Below are 19862 nucleotides of genomic sequence, written 5' to 3'. Positions count from 1 at the left end.
ATACTTTCCCCTGGAAGTATATAGTCAGTTTTGATGGGTAGGTGATCCTTGGTTGTAGACCCAGTTCTCTTGCCTTTCTGAATATCATATTCCAAGCCTTGTGGTCTTTTAGTGGGGAGGCTGCCAGATCCTGTGTGATCCTGATTGGTGCTCCTTGATATCTGAACTGTCTCTTTCTGGCTTCTTGTAAAACTTTTTTTTACTTGGAAGCTCTCGAATTTGGCTATTATATTCCTGGGAGTTGTCTTTTCAGGGTTTAGTGTAGAGGGTGATATATAGATCCTTTCAATGTCTATTTTACCCTTTTGTTGAAGAATATCAGGGCATTTTTGTTGGATAATTTCTTTTAGTATGGAGTCCAAGTTTCTATTGATTTCTGCTTTTTCAGGAAGACCAATGATTCTCAAATTGTCTCTTCTAGACCTGTTTTCTTGATCTGTTGATTTCTCAGTGAGATATTTCATGTTTCCTTCTATTTTATCAGTCTTTTGACTTTGCTTTATTAGTTCTTGCTGTCTTGAGAGATCATTGGCTTCTACTTGCCCAATTCTGGTCTTTAGAGACTGGTTTTCTGCTATAACCTTTTGATTTCCCTTTTCAATTTGGTCTATCCTGTTTTAATTTTGGTCTGCATTTTGCTTATCAATTCTTTTGATTTGGGGGTATCTTTCTCCAATTGGGGGTTTCTGTCTTCAACCTGTTAATTTGCTTTTGAGCTATTTCCCACTTCTCTGCCAAATCTCTTCCATCTTTCTCATGATCTCAGATTTGAACTCTTCAAGAGCTTATGATCAATTTTCGTTTTGGGGGAAGGTTTGGATGTGATTACTTATTTGTTCCCCTCTGCACTGGGTCCCCACCCAAGGTCTGCACCTGCGCTCAAGGTCCGTGTCCACGCCTGTGTGCAAGGTCCGCATCTGAGCCTGCGCTCAACATCTGCTTCTGAGCTCAAGGTCTGTGTTCCAAGTCCACGTGTTCTTTAGCCTCTTGGGGTCATAAGTCTTGCTGCTCTCAGGCATTAATGAATGCCCCCAAACTTTGCTCTAACTCTTGTGCACTGGCTTTGGTTCTGTAGGGGTTGTGGGGGTGGGGGTTGCTCAGCTCACGTTTTAGTGAGAGCTATTTCACCCCCTTATAACATGGAAATGCCCTGATCCCACGTACCTTCAATGCTGCGCCCTGTTGTGGGGTCCTTTTGTTCATCTGTATTTGTTTTTATGTCCTGTTGAGGAGTCCTGTATGTGTGGGTTAGGAGAGGTTAAGCACGCTGCTTCTACTCTGCTGCCATTTTTTCACTAATAGTTTTAGATATATATTACTTACCATTTTAAGGAAAGTCCCATTAATTCCTATGTTCCCTAGTGTTTTATTATTTTTTTAACCCTTACCTTCCATCTTAGAATCAATACTAAATATCGGTTCTGTAGCAGAAGAGTGGTAAGGGCCAGACAATTTGGATTACTTGCCCAGGATCACACAACTAGGAAGTGTTTCAGGCCAGATTTGAATCTAGTACCTCCCATCTCTAGGCCTGGCTTTCTATCCACTGAACTACCTAGCTATCCCCTCCTCCTAATGTTTTTTATAGGAATGCTTCTTGTATTTTGTCAAAAGCTTTTTCTACATCTGTTGAGATAATCATGTGATGTCTGTTGGATTTGTTACTGATGTGGTCAGTTATACTGATAATTTTCTTAATATTGAACAAGTCCTGCATTCCTGGTATAAATCCTACCTGGATATAGTGAATGCTAGTATTTTATTTAAATTTTTTGCTTCTATATTCATTAAGGAAATCAGTCCCAAATTTTCTTTCTCTATTTTTGCTCTTCCTAACTAAAATCAGTACTAATTTAGAATCTATACCACATGTGCGTCATAATGCCTGTTTTTCCCAGTAGTTTTTATAGTATTGGGATTAACTTCTTTAACCAGTAGAACTAACTAGTGAATCCATCTGGCCCTAGGAATTTTTCCTTAGGGAGTTCATTGATAATGTGTTTGATTTCTTTTTCTGAGATTGTGTTATCTAAGTGTTCTAATTCTTTTTCTGTTAATGTGGGCAATTTATATATTTTTGTAAATATTCATCCATTTCACATAGATTGTTAGATTTGTTGATATATAATTGGGCAAATTAGCTCCTTATTATTGCCTTCATTTTCCCTTAGTTGATACATAGTAAAATTCTTTTAATCCACTCTTCTATCCAGTTCTGGTTTATGGGTGAGTTCATCTCATTCACATTCACAATTATGATTCATAACTGTGTATTCCCCTCTATCCTGGTTTCCCCTTTTGATTAATGATCTCCTTTTACTCTGTCACTCCTCACAAGTGTTTTGCTTCTAACCTCTACCTCTTACAAATCATCTTTCCTTCTATTCGCACTTTCCCATTTTCTTATTCCTTTCATACTTCCCTATAGGGTAAAAAGATTTCTATTCTCAAGTATGGATGTTATTACCTCTCTGAGCCAATTTCAATTAGAGTAAGGTTTAACTGTTACCTTCTCTCCACTGTAAAAGCTTTTTTGTACTTCTTCAAGTGAGAATTTGCCCCCATTTTACTTTTCACTTCCTTCTTCTCTCATGGTAATCTTTTTTCATTCCTTAATTTTTTTTAATTGTCATGTCATAATAGTCTTCTTATTCCTGCACCATCTGTCTATATATACTCCATGTAACTGCCCTAAGAAAGATAAAATTCTTAAGAGTTGCAAGTATCATCTTCCCACATAGGAATGTAAACAGTCTGACTTTATTGAATCCATTAAGTTTTTTCTTTGTCGTTTACCTTTTTTATGCTTTTCTTATGTCTTGTATTTAAATATCATATTTTCCATTCAGGTTTTGTCTTTTCATCAGGAATGCTTGCAATCCTCTATTTCATTAAATGACCGTTTTCCTACTGAGAGAATATACTTCATTTTACTAGATTGGTAACTAGCTCCTTTGCCTTCCAGAATATCATATGCAAGCCCTCTGATCCTTTAATGTAGGAGCTACCAAGTCCTGTGTAATCCTGACTGTAGCTCCATGATATCAGAATTATTTCTGAATGAAGTTTTTTTCCCTGACCTGGGAGCTCTGGAATTTGACTATAATATTTCTGAGAGTCTTCATTTGGAGATTTTGTTTAGGAGTTGATCAGTGGATTATTTCAAATTCTATTTTGCCACTTGTTTGAGAACATCAGGTTAGTTTTCTTTGATAATTCTTATAACATGATATTTAGGTTTTTTTTTTAATCAGTTTTCAGAAAGTTCAATAATTCTTAATATTTTATGGATCTGTTTTCCAGGTTAGTTATTTTTCGAAAGAAATGTTCTATATTTTCTTTTTTGTTTTGTTTTGTTTAATTGTTTCTTGATGTCTTGCAAAGTCGTTAGCTTCTATATGACCAATTCTAATTTTTAAGGAATTATTTTTGAATCTTTTTTTTTTTTCAATTTGGCTAATTCTTCTTTTTAAAGGTGTTTTTTTCTTCTTGAATCACTATACTTTTTATCCCCATTTTTTCTCTGCCTCTCTTATTTGTTTGAAATCCCTTTTGAGCTCTTCCAGAGCCTGAGGTCAATTTGCATTTTTCTTTGAAGTTTTACATGTAGCTACTTTGATCTCATCGTCTCCTTCTGAATTTGTGCCTTGCTTTTCCTTATCTCCATAATAATTTTCTGTGGTTAGATTTTTTGTGTGTGTTTGCTCATTTTCCCAGCCTTTTTCTTGACTTTTATTTTTATCTCAAAGGTGGGCTCTGTTCCCGGGCAGAAGGAACATTCTCTTAAACTTCAGTATTTTCTTGTTGCCACTCTCATGTCTAATTCTGAGTGTCTGCAAGTTTCAGTTCTTTCAGAGTGGTGTGATGGCCTGTGAGCTGAGAGCCCTAGAAGCCACCTTCCACTGCTAATTCAGTTTCCTTTAGGGCCTGGTGTTGGCTTGCCAGGTGCACTGTCTTGGAGGACACTGGGGGCTTGCACTGGGGCCAGGAACCTCATTGTGGACTTGTGCTAGGGTTGGGTCTTTCACCTCAAACCTGTACCAGCCAAGTACACTGAGGGCTGTCTTACACACTGGGGCTAGGCCTCACTGCAGGGTTTGTGCTGGGGCTCAGAAGTAAGGTGGGCATGGAATTACTCTGCTCTTGCCTTAGACAGGATCCAGAGTCTCAGTGCCGACCTGGACCCTGGTAGGAACCTCAAGCAGTTGGAGGAAGGGATTTCTTGCTATTGGCCTGCCCCAGACCCTTTGACGTGGCCTTGTAGTGGACTACACTTTTCCTCTTACCTCAGCAGAAACAGGCCTTTTCTTCCTACCTTCCAAGTTGTCTTTTCTTCATTGCCCTTTGAAGACATTAAGATTTAAAAGGAACACTTTCTTTTTCTCACCCTAACAGTCTTACATCTTTTGCCTTTTGGGATGCTGTATTTCAAGATTATATTTTGTTACAAGCTTCTCCACTTATTTATAATAGAAGTTTCCTAGGCTTGAGTGATCCTAACTGTGATTCTTTGTCACTTGAATTCTTTCTTTCTGTTTGTTGTATTTTTTTTTCTTCTTTGACATAGAAGTCTTAGATTTTGACTAAGAGCTTCCTAGGACTTTGAATGTTTCTGTCTTCACACTATCTCCAGATTTTGATAATCTGACTGGTTTTCACTTATGCTTTTTTAAAATAAAATGTGCAGCCTTTTAAAAAAAAAATTCTGATAGAGTCCGGTGAACCTGCTTGACCTGTTTTCAAATTCAGTTATTTTTTAAAGCAGACACCACTTACATTTTCCCAGTATTTTTATTTTGCTCTAATATTATCATCTCATGGTCATTTATTCTGTTTTAGTTCTTAGGACATTCATTATTTGGGTAAGGTTTACCACTTTTTTGTTCTAAGTTATTTTTTCTCTTTCCATTTCTTTCCTACAAAACTTTTATTTCATTTTTTCTTTTCATTTCACTTTCTCCAGATATTCATGTACTCCTTAGAGAAAATCCAGTTTTTCCTTTGAGACTCTACTTGCACATATTATGGAATGATTCTCTCATACTGGAGTTTTGGCTGTTTCTGGATCTGAGATAGTTCTTCAGAGTGGTTAGTGCCTTCTTCCATTTATTTATCTCTCTGGTTCTCAGGCACTATTCTGGGGCTTTGTACCAAGACTAGGCAGGCTCTTCTCCTTAGTGGAGTGTTTGACCCTGTTTGGTCTCAACCTGAATCCCTTGGGTTCCTGCACTGACCTCCACGTCTCAAGAGTGCTAATATAAGCTTTAGTCTCCCCTGGATCTTTGACATTCAGAGCAAAGATCATCAGAACATTCCATGACATCTCAGGACTGAGTATGAGGAATCCAGGAGTCTTTAGACTAGGGAATATTTTGGATTGAGTATTACTATTCCTTGTTGCTTCCCACTGTGGGTTTCCAAATAGCCTGGAGGCTTCTTGTGGGAGTCCTCTGCTCCTCCTGCTTCTGTATACAGAGACATTGGAGCTCCAGTTATCTCCTTCCCACCTTTCTCAGCTCATGCTGGTAGGCTTCCAGGTTGTGTACCTGTATTGGTGCTAGATTTTCAGTCAAGCACATATTCTTATTTGCTGTGGGTTTCCAAATAACTCTTGGTCTAGTTCTGGAATGGGAAAAGTCATTGTAGTTTCTTATTGGATTTGCTTACCATTATTTGGCCTGGTACTATTTTTAGTGTTTTGGTTTTTTGGAGGGTTTGGGGAGGGGTTGGGGTGGGAGTACATATTTGGAAGCTGGACTTCTCCCTCTTGGTCAGGCAGCCATCTTGACTAGAAATGTATTCATTCTTCACTGTAATGTCTTTTTCCCAATCAAGATTTGGCACAAGGGATTTGAGAAGCTCAGGACTTCTTTAAAATGTATCAGAGTGTCCTGATGCAGTTTTATGAAATAATGAATATAGGTTGATCAGAATTACTTATTTGCATTTCAGTCCTTTGTCCTGAGGTATGGGGGAAATGGATTGTTTTTGCTTTTGTTTTCTGCTGGAAGTTCTAATTTTGTTTCCTGAAACCTGTGCTACAGTTGCCTTAGCTTTTCTAGTTACAAATACTTTCTGACTCCAGATAGTTTAGCCACTCCTCTGAAGATGCATCAGGTAAGGAGTTCTAAGCCCATGGAATTATCTAGCTTCTCATTCATCAGAAATCTTAACTCCAGAGAACTTGGGGGGTTATCTTTATAATGAAAAAGGGAAATTATTCCTGGGCAGAGGTTCTAAATTCTAAATTTCTAAATTCTAAAATTAGAATGTAATGTATACTGAGTGTACTGGCTTGCAAACACATTGTACATTATTTTTTGGGACATGGGTTTTACTTTGTTTTGTAAAATTAAAAGGAATCCTTCTCAAAAACTAAAATGTAACCTCACCATTTCCCTTGCTGGAACACACAGCTACAGCAATAAGTTTTCAGTTCGAGCTCAGATATATAAGCTATCTTTTGAAAAAATAGATTTATGTTGGTATTTTTAAATCAAGAACCTTAAAATGATAATAAAATAATAAAATAAATTATTCTAAATGCTTGTGTACTTAGGACAAAACTGAGTATAAAGCATGTGCTAATTTAAAGTTATCCTTGAAATTGGTAGGAATCATATCCAGAGAATAACAGCTGAATGATTTCTCCATGAATAGGGTTAAATATTTCAACAGTAGTTCTTAACCTTTTTTGTCAGTCTGATGAAACTTAGACCTTCTCAGAATCATGTTTTTAAATGCACAGGATTATAAAGAATACCCGTTAAATTAAAATAGTTATGAACATGAAAATACAAATTTTTGGTTAAGAAATTCTGACCTAGTAGAATGGAAGAAAGAAAGACTTAGAGAGACAATGTGGATATCTAGAAGAAGCCCAGGGTATTGTTGCTATAGATCCCTTTAGTGCCTGGCTTCTCTGTTTTTTAGATAGCAGATAGATCAAAATAGATAGATCATTAGATAGATCATTCAGAGTGAAAGTTAACTTCATTTATGAAACAGCCAAATGAATACTATGGCCCTGGGGCTGCCTCTCCTTCTCTAACCAACCTGGGCAGTCACCTCACTTCTCTGGATTTTCCATTTTTCAGTTGTCACCCACAGCTCCTCAGAAGTGGAGCAAAGATTAATGAAGTCAGGTCTTGGAAGGAGCCAGGCACTATTCACAAATCAAGGTAGAAGAAGAAGTCTTGTGTGTGTTGTGATGTCTTCTTTACTTCTTTTCATTACACAAATTTGATAGTGTGTAGTTTGCATAAATTGTACCTTGGCAGCTGCTGGCAGCAAGACCTTGTGACTGAGCGGTCCTGAGCCTTCAGTTTGGTGGCTTGGGTACTTTAACAGCAAAGCAGTACAGCCTTCCATAGTTTGGGTGTTCTGTTGGGAGAAAACATTCTGAAAAGGATAATCTTGATAGTTTACTCGAGTGTGCTCTGGGCACACTGTGAGCCCTGCAACCACATGGTAGGCATTTTGCCAGCCTCTCTGCTCTATAGAATTTGCTCAAACCTTTAAGTTTATAACTTCTTCTCGGTTTCCTCCCTGATGTTTCCTGTAGATTGGGGCTGTACTTACCAAAATTAATCCAGACTCAATTGTTTATTTCCCTGTCAGAGCACTTCAACTACATAACAGCTGCAGTTCTCTCTTCTTGGAGAAAGCCATTATTCTCTATCCAGGTCCTTGTGATTAGAGGAGGGAAGCAAATGTTGGTAGTTATTAGCCAACATATTATCTGAGCCCATTCCAGCTGGACTCACTGTAGAACTTTGTGGTTGGGAATTCTAAGGCTGTAATGGAATGAGGCTTTTTTGTAGTAGAAGCAACTAATGAGTTTCTTCCTCAGTTGGGAAATGGGTTGCATCCTTCTTCCCCAGACCATGGGGATACTTAATTATAGCCAATTTCAAATAAATAGTGCTGGAAGCAAAATAAATTTGTTCATTGGTAAGAATTTTGTTTGGAGAGCTCCTGCTTGTCATTTCCCATGTGACCAAGAATTAACAAATATACTATGAAGGCAATTTGAAAATAGTAAAAAAAAAAAAAAAATCTAATTTATATTTTCTGGTTTCTCTCCCACTTTTTAGATGTGAACGATTAGAAGAGCAGCTAAATGACCTGACTGAACTCCATCAGAATGAGATCTTGAACTTAAAGCAAGAGCTGGCTAGCATGGAGGAGAAAATTGCCTATCAGTCCTACGAGAGAGCTCGGGATATCCAGGTTTGGATCAGGGGTGGTGATAGTGTATGAGGAGAACCTGTGCTCACTTAAAGTTTGAACTTAGCTGGGTGTAAATCTCATAACTCTCAATTCTTAGCCAATCCATTGGGCAATCAGGCATTAGGACTACAAAGACAAAAAGTGAAACAATCCCTACTCCTAAAGATCTTCTGTAGAGGGAGGCCACAGTCTCATGTGGTAAGTATATATAGAATAAATACAAATAAATACAAGCTAGAGATGGAAGGGCACTAGGAATTGGGAGCACTTTCATGGAGAAGATGGTGCCTATTTTTGCTGGAGAAAAAAATCATTTTATCATTTACTGGAAAACGTGTTTATTTCTGAAGATTAGGGAGTCCTAGTAAAAAGGATAGCACTATGTGTTCTAAATACACTTGGCTATTCCCTCTTTTAACAAATCAGGAAGCTATCATGATATTACATTGAACTTTTCTACCTTAACCTGACAGACTCAAACCTTTTGCAGAAATATTGCCTGACAACTTTGGGTGAAAAAAAGGTGGGAAGGGGAGGAAGGTTAATGGTTTTCTCTGCTCAGCTACCCTACTCAGGGTAAACATGAATTCACTCTACCTTTCTTATCAAAGTAAGTATTCCTAAGTGAAAACAAGCTTCTTGGCATAAAAAAAAATCTTGAAATAAACTGCTGCTGCCACTACTCCTGATGAGGATAAGGATGATAGGTAGAATTTAGTGCTTTAGAACATTATCTTATTTGATCCTCATAATGAGCTATGTGCTCGTATCCTTTTTTTTTTTTTTTTTTTTTTTTTTTAGAAGAAGAGACTAAGACATTGAATGATTAGGTACCTAGCATACCTGGCTAATACATGTATGAGGCTGGATTTGAATTCAAGTCTTTCTAAATCCAGTACTCTGTGCACTAATATGACCTAGCTGCCTCAGTAGAGAAGAGAACTCTGCCAGTAGCAGCTCAAAGGAATCCAGGGATTACCTGGAGCAAGTGTCAGACTCATAGACCACAAACTCCCAATGCAGGCAGAACCAAATTAAAATATCACTGGAAAATGTTTAAAGATGAATAAATAAATGTACTGTATAGCATAGATAATGTTCATTTGTGATGTTCTAAGACAGTATGTGGCCCACAGAGATTTATTTCTGTGACCCGGAACATTTCTCCTGATTGCTATATTTATAGGTCCCCTCCGATGTTACTGTTTTTCTTGGAAGCATCTGTGTTCAGCCTGTACCCTCTCTGAAAAGACTCCTAAGCTTGTAGAAATGCAAGAAAATGGGAGGCTTTCCCTAATCTCATTATTCAAGCCACCAAATTAAGCTGCCAGGAACTTTACTTAAGCCCCTAAAAGGCTGGGAGTGATATGCCCAGATAAAACTGTCCAACTATCCTACTTGAAATTCTAAGATAAAACTGGGACTTAAGAGCCTCTGTGGTAAACAGTCAGGAGAAATCTATGCCCTTGAACTATATGGTGAGATTAAAATAAACTCATTACCAGAGACATTAGATTTTCAATTTTATTGTTTGGTGCAGTCCTGCAAAACAACTGGAAATAATCATCTGTGCCTTCATAGATCATAGAAAGGGGAAAAGCAAGAAGTTGTAAAGTCAGCAGAATCAGCGATGGCTCTCACCCTCATCTCAGTGTCCTACAGAAGTGTGCCTCATGTCAGTAATTTGCTTGAATTAAAAGGATGATGAGGCTCCCTTCAAAGGACAAATGTCAAAAATAGAAAAGACCCCTTGGGTTTGAAGTGTGCCCACAGCAAGCCTGCCAGTGGGTTTTTGCGGGGCTCTGCCCTCTCATTTGAACCTTATCTTCCACACTCCTGTTTCTCAGATAGGAAGAATGTGGTTCAGGGCCGTGTAATATGTCTATTACTTTTGGAGAGGCCCTTTAGTTCCCTGCTTCCTGAGAAAGCACCCACAGCCCCATTAGCATGTTCTGAAGGTGGCGCAATGTCTCAAGTGTGTGCCATGCCACCAGAGGGAACCTCCAGAGCCGAGTGCCCCGAAGACTTAACTCTCTCCTATTCTGGCCCATAGGAAGCACTGGAGGCTTGTCAGACCCGGATCTCCAAGATGGAATTGCAGCAACAGCAGCAGCAGGTGGTGCAGTTAGAAGGGCTGGAGAACGCCACCGCCCGCAACCTCCTGGGCAAACTCATCAATATCCTCCTGGCTGTGATGGCTGTTCTCTTGGTCTTCGTGTCCACTGTGGCCAACTGTGTGGTCCCTCTCATGAAGACACGCAGCAGGACGTTCAGCACTTTATTCCTTGTGGTTTTCATTGCCTTTCTCTGGAAGCACTGGGACGCCATCTTTGGCTACGTGGAACGGTTCTTTTCATCCCCAAGATGATGACACGGAGGCAGCTGCTCCCCAAACCCCTGGCGCGTGCATGCAGCAAAGAATTAGACAGCAACTTAACTACTCTGAAGTTTTAAACAACAAAAAAAGAGTCGAGTGAATCTGTTTACATTTAGAATAACGTTTTTTCTCTGAGAGACGCAATTGCAATAGTATTTTTTAGATTTTATCCAAGAAGTTTTTTGGGCAAAAATCCTGGATCATTTTTATGTAGCATGATTCTCCTGGGATGCAAATCTTAAAAAGATCCTTTACCATGAACCAACACAATCTGGAGCACAGTGCTGGGCATTCTAAATTCTGGCTTGAACTACTGCACTAAAACCCATTAGAAAGATGAATCAACTTAAACCAGTTAGGCCTAGCAACCTGCCTTGTCTGGGAGCATCCCAGACCCCTACACCCCCAGGCTAACCTTTACTGTGAAATCCTAGCACATTCCATGTCTGAATTCACAGATTCAGGGTGGATTTTCCTTAGCTGCGGAAAACACATGGAGGAACACATGGATCTGCCCAACACCTTCCACACTCGAGTCAGCCAGTCACGCTAATCTTGAAGTATGGTCATTTTTGTATCTGGGCCCTTAACCTTCCGCAAGGATACAAAGTGGCATGGCCTACAGGATAACCGCACAGTCCTACTACAGTATTTTGAAGTAGCCCTCTAAATACTTAATCTTAAGCAAAAGCCCTTGGCCGCACTTTTAAGGTTTTTTTTATATGTGTATAGTCACAGATTTAAAAAATAAAAAAATCCGAACAGCATACTTGAAGAATGTAATACTCAAACTCTCAGCGCTTCCTTATGGTTTCTAATAGGATTTTTTATTATTGTTATTATTATTATTATTATAATTATTGGGTTTTTTTGGGAAGGGGCTGGGAGGGTGTTTTTTTTTTCTTTGAAATAAAGAAGTGATGTTTTTAAATGAAGAAATGTGTGGATAATTAAATGTGCTCTGTCTTGTCTCTAAACAATTTGAGGAAAGTGAGACCTTGCAAATGCCGCCCCCTGTTGCCTCATGCTTAGAGTTGCAATATCTTAAAATTTCCTCTTTCCATCTTTTTTTTTCCCTCAATGGAGTTGTTTTGGTTGGGGAGTGGTTTTGGCTCTGTGAGTCTCAAACCAGCCTAATAGGAGCAGGGATTATTTCCCTTAAAATTTATTTCATTTCTTAAGCTGGGCTGGGGCATTCTTCAGGAAAAGACGAAAAGATTTTATCAAGAAATAGTCTGCCCTTAATCATTTTTGTATTTCTTTTTATTTATAAAACAAAGCATCCCCAGTAACTAAAGCCAAAGTTGTCCTTCCTTTCCAGCTGACAATAGTGAAATCATTTGTCCTAGTGTCAGCACTATGGCCCTGGGAGCCTTCTTTTCAAAGCTTTATTCTGGCCACCTCAATGGGGCAACTTAAGATGGTTCCCTCAAATGAGAACAAGAAAATATGTCAGGTTACAAAGGTTGTTCCTAAGGCATGCATGTGAATTTTTGTCAGTGACCTGCTGTCCCACACTGGCTTTCTTAGAAATAGTCTCAATCTGGGTTCTACAGTTTGGGCTGATTTTTTTTTTCCTTCCTTCCCGCATATGAATTCCATAATGTGGAGAGATGTTGAGCCAGCCCCTCTCTTTTCTGTAACTAACACTCTCATCCTATCTGAATGCATGTTTCTGACTCTCCACAAAGGGCACAGAATTTCTGCACCATTCCCAGTATTGAACTCTACCTGCTGTTTCCCTGGGGCTCCAGTTCTGTGCAGTGCCTGGATAGCGTACCGCACATCGAGGAGAATAGGAAGCCAGGCTTTACTTATTTTCTTCATCCCAAGAAATTGTTCCTGAACGAGATTAGCTTCGTCCCTTTGGCTTGGAAGGCAGGGTTTCTGGTTCTTGTGGCTGCCCCAGCCCTGCTTAGTCCTTGTAGCCCTTTTAACCCCTGTGTGCCTCCTCCAAGAGATTCAGCATATCACCTCTGTAATCACAAAACTCAGGTACTCCTGCCCTTCCCCCATCCCCAAATGGCAGTCTGCTTGCCATTTCTCCTGCCCTCGTTAATGTGTTCGTCCTTCTTCCTCCCCACAAACTAGGAGAAGCTGCAATGATTAATTTTTTTTAAGAAAGAAAAAAAGAGATGTATCCCATCCGAGTTTATACTGAAATTAAATCATTCCTGTTTTCCACTGCATTACAGAATAAGTCTGAGTACTCGGAAGTCTTGTTCTGCCTAAAAACATAATTATTGCTAAAAACTGGAGTGCCGTAGAATGTAATGCCCTTATGTAGCTGAAATAGTTTCTGCCACCTTTATGCATTTCTCCATGATCCATTTTAACAGATTTTCTAAAAACAGGGAAGAGACCTCTAAGATACAAATACACACTACAACATACATCATCTTTCTTAAGCCCAGTCACTCTAACACTTTTTAAGCCAGAACGTCTCTTACATTGTGTGGAAACTATTAACTGTAGTGCACACTGGAAACTCTTGGGATGGACCTGTGAGTCCCAGAGGGTTCCCTCCCATTCGCCTCAGGTCAATGTTCTGCACAGGAAAGCTGTGCCTCGATTCTCTGTTCTCTAATCTCTTCTCCACTCTGAACTTGGCCCTTACAAAAACCACTGGTCATCAAACCCTAAGCCCTAGGCCAGGCAGGGATAGACAGTTGTCCGCCTTTCTCTGCCCAACAGAAAGGATGGATGGTCATTCTAGTTGAGAAAATGATGTCCTCCTTGCCCGTGGATCATCTTTCCCTCCCTATTCTTGTCAGCATTTATCTGTCCTCACGTCCCACCACTTTTCCCTCCCATTCCTAACCCCTCTTCCTTCTCTTCTGACTTTATTTCCCTCTGTACTGTGGCCGTTCTCCGATTTTCCCTGTCATTGGAACCTCTCCTGTCACCTCATCCTAAAGGTTTAACAATTGTTATATTGTTGGAAACTTGACTAGCTATTTTCCTTGTAAAGGCTATGTTCATTCTCTTTGAAGGAAGCGCATTCCTGGATTACTTGTACGAGTTGGTGCCTACCCTGGTATGTGTGTGACTGGAGGCAAATGTATGGTTGTGTTGCTCTGGATGTACTGGGTAGGGGAGGGGGGTTCTCTGTCTGAAGAACAGGACAGCGTTCAGGTCCTAGAATGGTTTCCTGACATTTTACATTGTTTGTGTTCCGCCTAAGACACCTCTCTCTGATCAGACCTAAGTGGGTGTGTGTTCAGCACATTTCTAGCAAGGAAGTGGCTCAGTTCTGTAAGCTCAGAAAGGTTAGCAAGCCTGAGTTTTTTTGGGGAAAGGAGTTCCTTCCCACCCCATCTCTAAACTGAGAGACAATCTGAAGTTCAGGAAGACAGTTTGAACGAGGCTTCTTATCCATCACCTGATGTTGAGCACGTTTCCATCAAGGTCGACCTCTCTCTGTTTTGGGTTTTGTGGCCAGTCTTGTGTGTCTGTAGGGTACAGTTTGATGAAATGCTGAATTCTATTTGTTGTTGCACTGGGTCCTAAGAGGAGCTGCCTCCCAGTTTGGAACAAATATGCATTAAATAACCAAATCAAACATTGTGATGAAACAAGCCAAGGTCGGCAGAGCCATGGTTGCTCCTTCTCATGGAACTGGGATTTCTGAATGTGGCTCTAAAATGTGTCTGTCTGCGTGTTGTGTATGCCGGGTGGTACCGTAGTAGGCATCGACTAGACTGTAAGTGTGTTTTTTCCAATTGTAAAAGAATAAAAACTCACTTGCACGGGTTGAAAAGTTCAGAAATGACACTTTGTGAACGTAACACTGTAGTTGCTAGATCTTAAGCTGCTAATTGTTGAGAGAGATTTACATTTATGTTTTGTCTGATTGCTGCAGGTTTCTTGGCAGCACTTTTACTGTATATAAAAATTTAAATAAAGACCTCAACTATTAATACGATGGTCTGACTCCTATTTGTCTGGCTCTTTTGTTATTTTACTTTCAATTGTCAAAGTTCACTGAAAATGAGATGCTAGTGAAAAGTGGGTAAGGGAAAACTGCTTCATCTCCCTTTTTTTTTTTTCCAAGAAGTCTGTCTCTGACTGTACCATATCAGGATGCTGATAGTTATCTCCTTGAATTTACAGAACTGATATCAGATTGGCTCAGATTATTATACCTCCTGGAAATTGCAGGAAGATCTGCAGCCCATCTCTATTTGACTCTTTGGAAGAAGAAAATGGTATGGTGGAGTTTCACTGATAATAAACTCTATCTAGTTGATAGTTTCTGTTTAATGTTCCTGTTTTTATTTCTTCCTGATAAAATCCCCAATCTAGTAAAGGGAGCTTGAGAGCTCACTTGGAAATTCCAGAGTGGAAAGCTCAGCCCTGGCCATGCTGTAATATTCAGTGAGAGGAGATAAGCTGATCCATTAGAACCCCAAGCCAAGAAACCCAGGTCAAACAGTGGACCTAGAGTCAGGAAAACCTGGGTACAAATCTGGCCTCAAACAGTGGCTACCTATGTGACTCTGGGCAAATCATTTAACCTCTTGCAGCCTCGGTTTCCTCAACTATAAAATGAGTTTATGTTTACACACACACACACACACACACACACACACACACACACACACACACACACAAACGCTTTTGCCCTTTGCAAACTTTAAGCACTCTATAAATGCTAGCTATTATGGTTTTAGCTCTGGCTTCACCAGTTACTGGCTTTGTGATTTTGGGAAATAATTTACTCTCTAAGAATATGGGAAGTAATCTTCTTCAACAGAGTTTTTAAAAAAGGGGTGGGGGGACAGCTGGGTGGCTCAGTGGATAGAGTGCCAGGCCTAGAGATGGAAGGTCCTAGGTTTAAATGTGGCCTCAGATACATTCTAGCTGTGTGACCCTGGGCAAGTCCCTTAACCGCCATTGCCTAACCCTTTCTGTTCTGCTTTGGAACCAATATACAGTATTGATCCTAAAACAGAAGGTAATAGTTTAAAAAAAAAAAAAGCAAAGGAGCTTAACTCAGTTACTAAGTCTGCTTTGTTGTGAAAATATCCTAAGTTTCTTGAAAAACGAAAACAAAATCCAAGGGATATGAGTGTAAGAATCTCATTGTTCAATACTTAGTTGACCTTTCATCCATGTGGGTCTTTTCCACTGCTGATAACCTCTCCACTTCTCATCCCAGGTGATTCTTACCTATATTTTTCTACAGCCCCACTATAGAGAATCAACTTAATACATTGCATAACTTCTTTAGATCCTCTTAATATTTCATGGGAACATAGCTTGTTTTGGGTTATTTTACTATTTCATGAGTACATAGCTCACTTTTTCCAATCCTACTTGTTCATAATTGAGGGTTTTTTTCACTTCTTATGAACAAATATTTGCTAGTATGTTTTAGTCAACTTGGACTCACCATCAATTTTGATAGCATTTAAACAGAGCTATGAAGAAAACTAGAGGTTACACAACACAAAAGGGAAGGGATATATTTCAGGTATAGGGATTGGTCATAGAAAGGGGAGGTGTAAATTGTGTTTGAGGAACAGGAATAATTGTAGTTTGGTTGGTCCAGAGTGAGTGAAAGAGAAATATAAGGAGATTAGAGTCAGGTTTTGAGGGCCTTTCAGTGCCAAGCAGGAGTTTATATTTTATTCTACAAGTAATGGGGAACTATATAGGAAGTTTACTGAACAGGGTAATGAGATGACCAGACTTGTGCTTTAGGATTCTCACTGGAGTCCAAATGGAGGGATGGATTGGAGAGGAGCAAAACAAGGCAAGAAGACCACCGTTACTGAGAAGTAATAAGAGTCTGAATTCAGTAGAGTGGTCATCCCGTGAGTAGAGAAGAGAACAGGTAAAGATACGAGTTAGGATTAACAAGACTTGGAAACTGGATACGTATGGTGAGGGAAATTAAGAGTCAAGGATGATGTCAGATTATGAAACCAGGGTTATTAGAAGGATGGCGGTGCTCTCAACAGAAATGGAAATTTGAAAGAATTAAGGGAAAGATAATGGGTTGTGTTTTAGAGATGCTCAATTTGAGATGCCTATAGGACAGTGTAGTTCAAAAATGTCTAATAGGTAGTTGATTATGCAAGACTTGAACTCAGAAGAGAAATTAGGACTTGGCATATACCTCTGGGAGTCATCTACTCAAAACAGAGTTTTGGGCTATATCCACAATTAGGAGGCAGTAGAAGAATGAATGAACAAATGAATTTATATTTACAAAATGTTTATTGTGGGCCAAGGATTATGCTAAACACAGAGGATACAAAATAGGAAAACAAAACTGATCTTTACACACAAGGAACTTACATTCTAATAGAGACAATTGGTGTCCAATGAAGGCAATATTGGAATATTCCAAGGATGATCAGTGGAGCCATAGGGTAGTAGTATTATACCCTGTAGGATATCAATGGCTCTACTTATTGGCTTATGGTTCCAGATCTGGAAAGAGAGGTGTGGGTGAGGAGAGGAGATGGTATTGTAGAGAATTCACAGATAGGAGTAAGGTAAATGGAAAGAAGATGGGAAGGAAAATGAAACCTGGTTGGAAACTTCCTAAATAGAGTGACTCACATGAAGCATTCACCAATGAGGACCAGGGCCAGAAATTCTAGAGCCAAAATTTCCAGAGAAGAATTTCTGGAAGAGATCATGGATGATGATCCAACAGAGAAGACTCAGAAGAAATGATCACACAAGTAGAAGTAGAACCAAGCAATATCATGGAAACCTAGAAGGGACAAGTTGGTCTTGTCAGTAGCATCAAGTTTTACAAAATGGTCAGGAAAGATGAGACCTAATAAAAATCACAAGATTGGGTTACTAGATCATTGGTGACTTTGGAGAAAGAAGCTTTGGTTCAGTGACAAGATATTGGAAGCCAGATTTCAGAAGGTAGAAGGAGATAAAATGGAAATAAGAAGTATAGACAACTTTTCCCCCCAAAAGGGAAAAGATTTAATGAAAACAAGGTGAGAGGTAGATCAAATGAGCACACATTATAAGATCCTGGATTCAGAGATAGAAGGGAAGTTAGAGGCCATCTAATCCAATCCTTTCATTTTATAGGTGAAGAAACAGGCCCAGAGAGGTGAGTGTCTAGCTCAAGATCCCAGGTGATAGGGCCAGTATCTGAACTCTATTCTTCTGCCTCTAAAGGAGTATATTATACCATTTTGACTCTCCACATCATTCCATTACCCTTTGTATCTCCTTCATTTTTTATTCTTCTGGCATGGTGGTATTCCAATATTTGTAACAATTTACTATCACCAGAAAAATAGTGAGTTGGGAGTTTGTGGCAGGAAAATAATTTGAGTTAAAAATAATTTTTACAGAATTGAATTAGCATCTTTATTGAAAGGACAGCTAGGTGGCATAGTGGATAGAACACCAGGCCTAGAATCAGAAAGACTTATCTTTTGGGGTTCAAATCTGGCCTCACTATGGGATACTAGGCAAGTCTCTTGACCCTGTTTGCCTTAGTTTCCTCATCAGTCAAATGGCTGGAGGAGGAGATGGCAAACCATTCTGGTGTCTTTGCAAAGAAGACCCCAAGTGGGGTCATGAAGAGTCAGACTGAACGACGACAGCATCATCGAAAGGACTGCTCAATTGCCCAAGTGTGATCTGATCAAGTCTCCTCTTAATTGATTTTGGACCCAAACTGCTGTCCATCAACCTCTGTAAAGATTAGTGTACTGATGGACCAACTCAATATGGGTTGCCCATATAATTGTATAGTATAATCTTGTCAATACGTGTCTTTCCTTCATGTCAGCCCAAATATCCATAGAAGAAAAAGAATCTTACTGATTTCATTAAGACAGATTTATCATTTCTGGGCTTCTTCCATATAATTAACCCAAATGCCATCTGCTAATAGAAGCATTTGATGAACTTTATCCTTGAAAGAGAAGCCCTCTTCTACTTAGACAGTCATCCAGGACATCATTTATGACGTGCAAGAACATGGCTCCCAAAGCCTGATTTTAGGGGAACTTTCTCCACCAACTCAGATCCCAATTTATCTTTAAGTTAATGGAGAAGTCCTAGTGAGTCATCTGACTGAGTTGGGTCACCCAGCTGGTAACTGTCACCAAAGGAATATGAGCCCAGATCTTTCTGATTCCAAGCCCAACTGCACTCTCTCCACTAAACCATATGGCCTCTGCTCATTTTCTTCTGTGTAGAATCTAGAGAGGATCTAACCAATAAGCAGGACTAAAAGAATGGTGGGAAGCTGAGAAAAAGGGGTGTTCAGTCTGTAGAAAAGAAGACTTAGCAGGACATCATTGACTCCCCAATATTTTATACAGTTATTTGTGAAGACACAGAACATCTGTTATTTTTAAAAGACCCAGTGAGACAAAATGGTCCAAAATTACAATTGAAATGGATTTGCTCCTAAGAAGAATATCAATGCTCTCTCTCCCAAATCTTTTTTTTGTCTGTCTCTACTCCAGGCCACTGAAATTGTTTATGATTCTACCTCTGTGGGTGGGATATCTTCCTTTCTAGAACTCCTCTTCCTACTATAAAAGCAGCCTTTTCTTAGCAAAGGAAATACATGGGACATGAGGTCCTTTCCAAATAAAGCACACACCCTTCTATTCTCAGCAGGCCGGTGCTTTCCAGTCTTTTTTGGCAGCCAAGACATTGAATGCCATCAGCTAATGTCACCAGTCTGTGGGCCATTATTTAGCGAGCACCTGTTATGTCGGGCACTGTCCTAAGTGCAGGGGATAGAAAGAAAAGCAAAAGACACTTCCTCCTCTCAGGGACCTCACTGTCTCATGGAGAAGCCTACATCCAAACAAATGTGTGCAAATAAGCTGTAGACAAGAGAAACAGGAAATGACAGAAGAAAGGCACAAGCAGTAAGAGGGATGAAGAAAAACTTCTCACAGAAGAAGATGGGGCTTTAGCTGAGGCTTGAAGGAAGCCAGGGAAGCTAAGAGGTGGAAATGAAGAGGAAGGATGTTCTAGGCATAGGAGAGAGCCAGTGAAAATGCCTGGACTCAGGGTGGCTAGGTGGTATAGTGGATAGATTGCCAGGCTTGGAATCAGGAAGACTCATCTTCACAAGTTCTAAGCTGGTTGTGTGACCTGGGCAAGTCACTTAACCCTCCTTGGAAGAAAGAGAGGGAGGGAGGGCCAAGAAGGAATGAAGGGAGAAAGGAAGGAAGGAAGGAAGGAAGGAAGGAAGGAAGGAAGGAAGGAAGGAAGGAAGGAAGGAAGGAAGGAAGGAAGG

At 39.7% G+C, this 19862-nt stretch overlaps 1 protein-coding gene across 1 annotated transcript in view; it reads left to right on the top strand.

The window, feature by feature from the left end:
- The window catches only part of TMCC1 (transmembrane and coiled-coil domain family 1), a 174302-nt gene extending 162857 nt beyond the window's left edge, over positions 1-11445 (top strand). The window contains exons 3-4 of the mRNA XM_044667367.1: positions 8097-8232; positions 10286-11445. Of these exons, the coding sequence (XP_044523302.1) occupies positions 8097-8232; positions 10286-10600 (451 nt within the window). The 3' untranslated portion in view covers positions 10601-11445. The remainder of the gene's footprint in view (positions 1-8096; positions 8233-10285) is intronic.
- The last annotated feature ends 8417 nt before the right edge of the window (positions 11446-19862 follow it).

This window comes from Gracilinanus agilis, chromosome 1, assembly GCF_016433145.1.
Source record: "Gracilinanus agilis isolate LMUSP501 chromosome 1, AgileGrace, whole genome shotgun sequence".
NCBI classification, from domain to species: domain Eukaryota; kingdom Metazoa; phylum Chordata; class Mammalia; order Didelphimorphia; family Didelphidae; genus Gracilinanus; species Gracilinanus agilis.
This window is presented reverse-complemented; position numbering and strand designations above follow the sequence as displayed.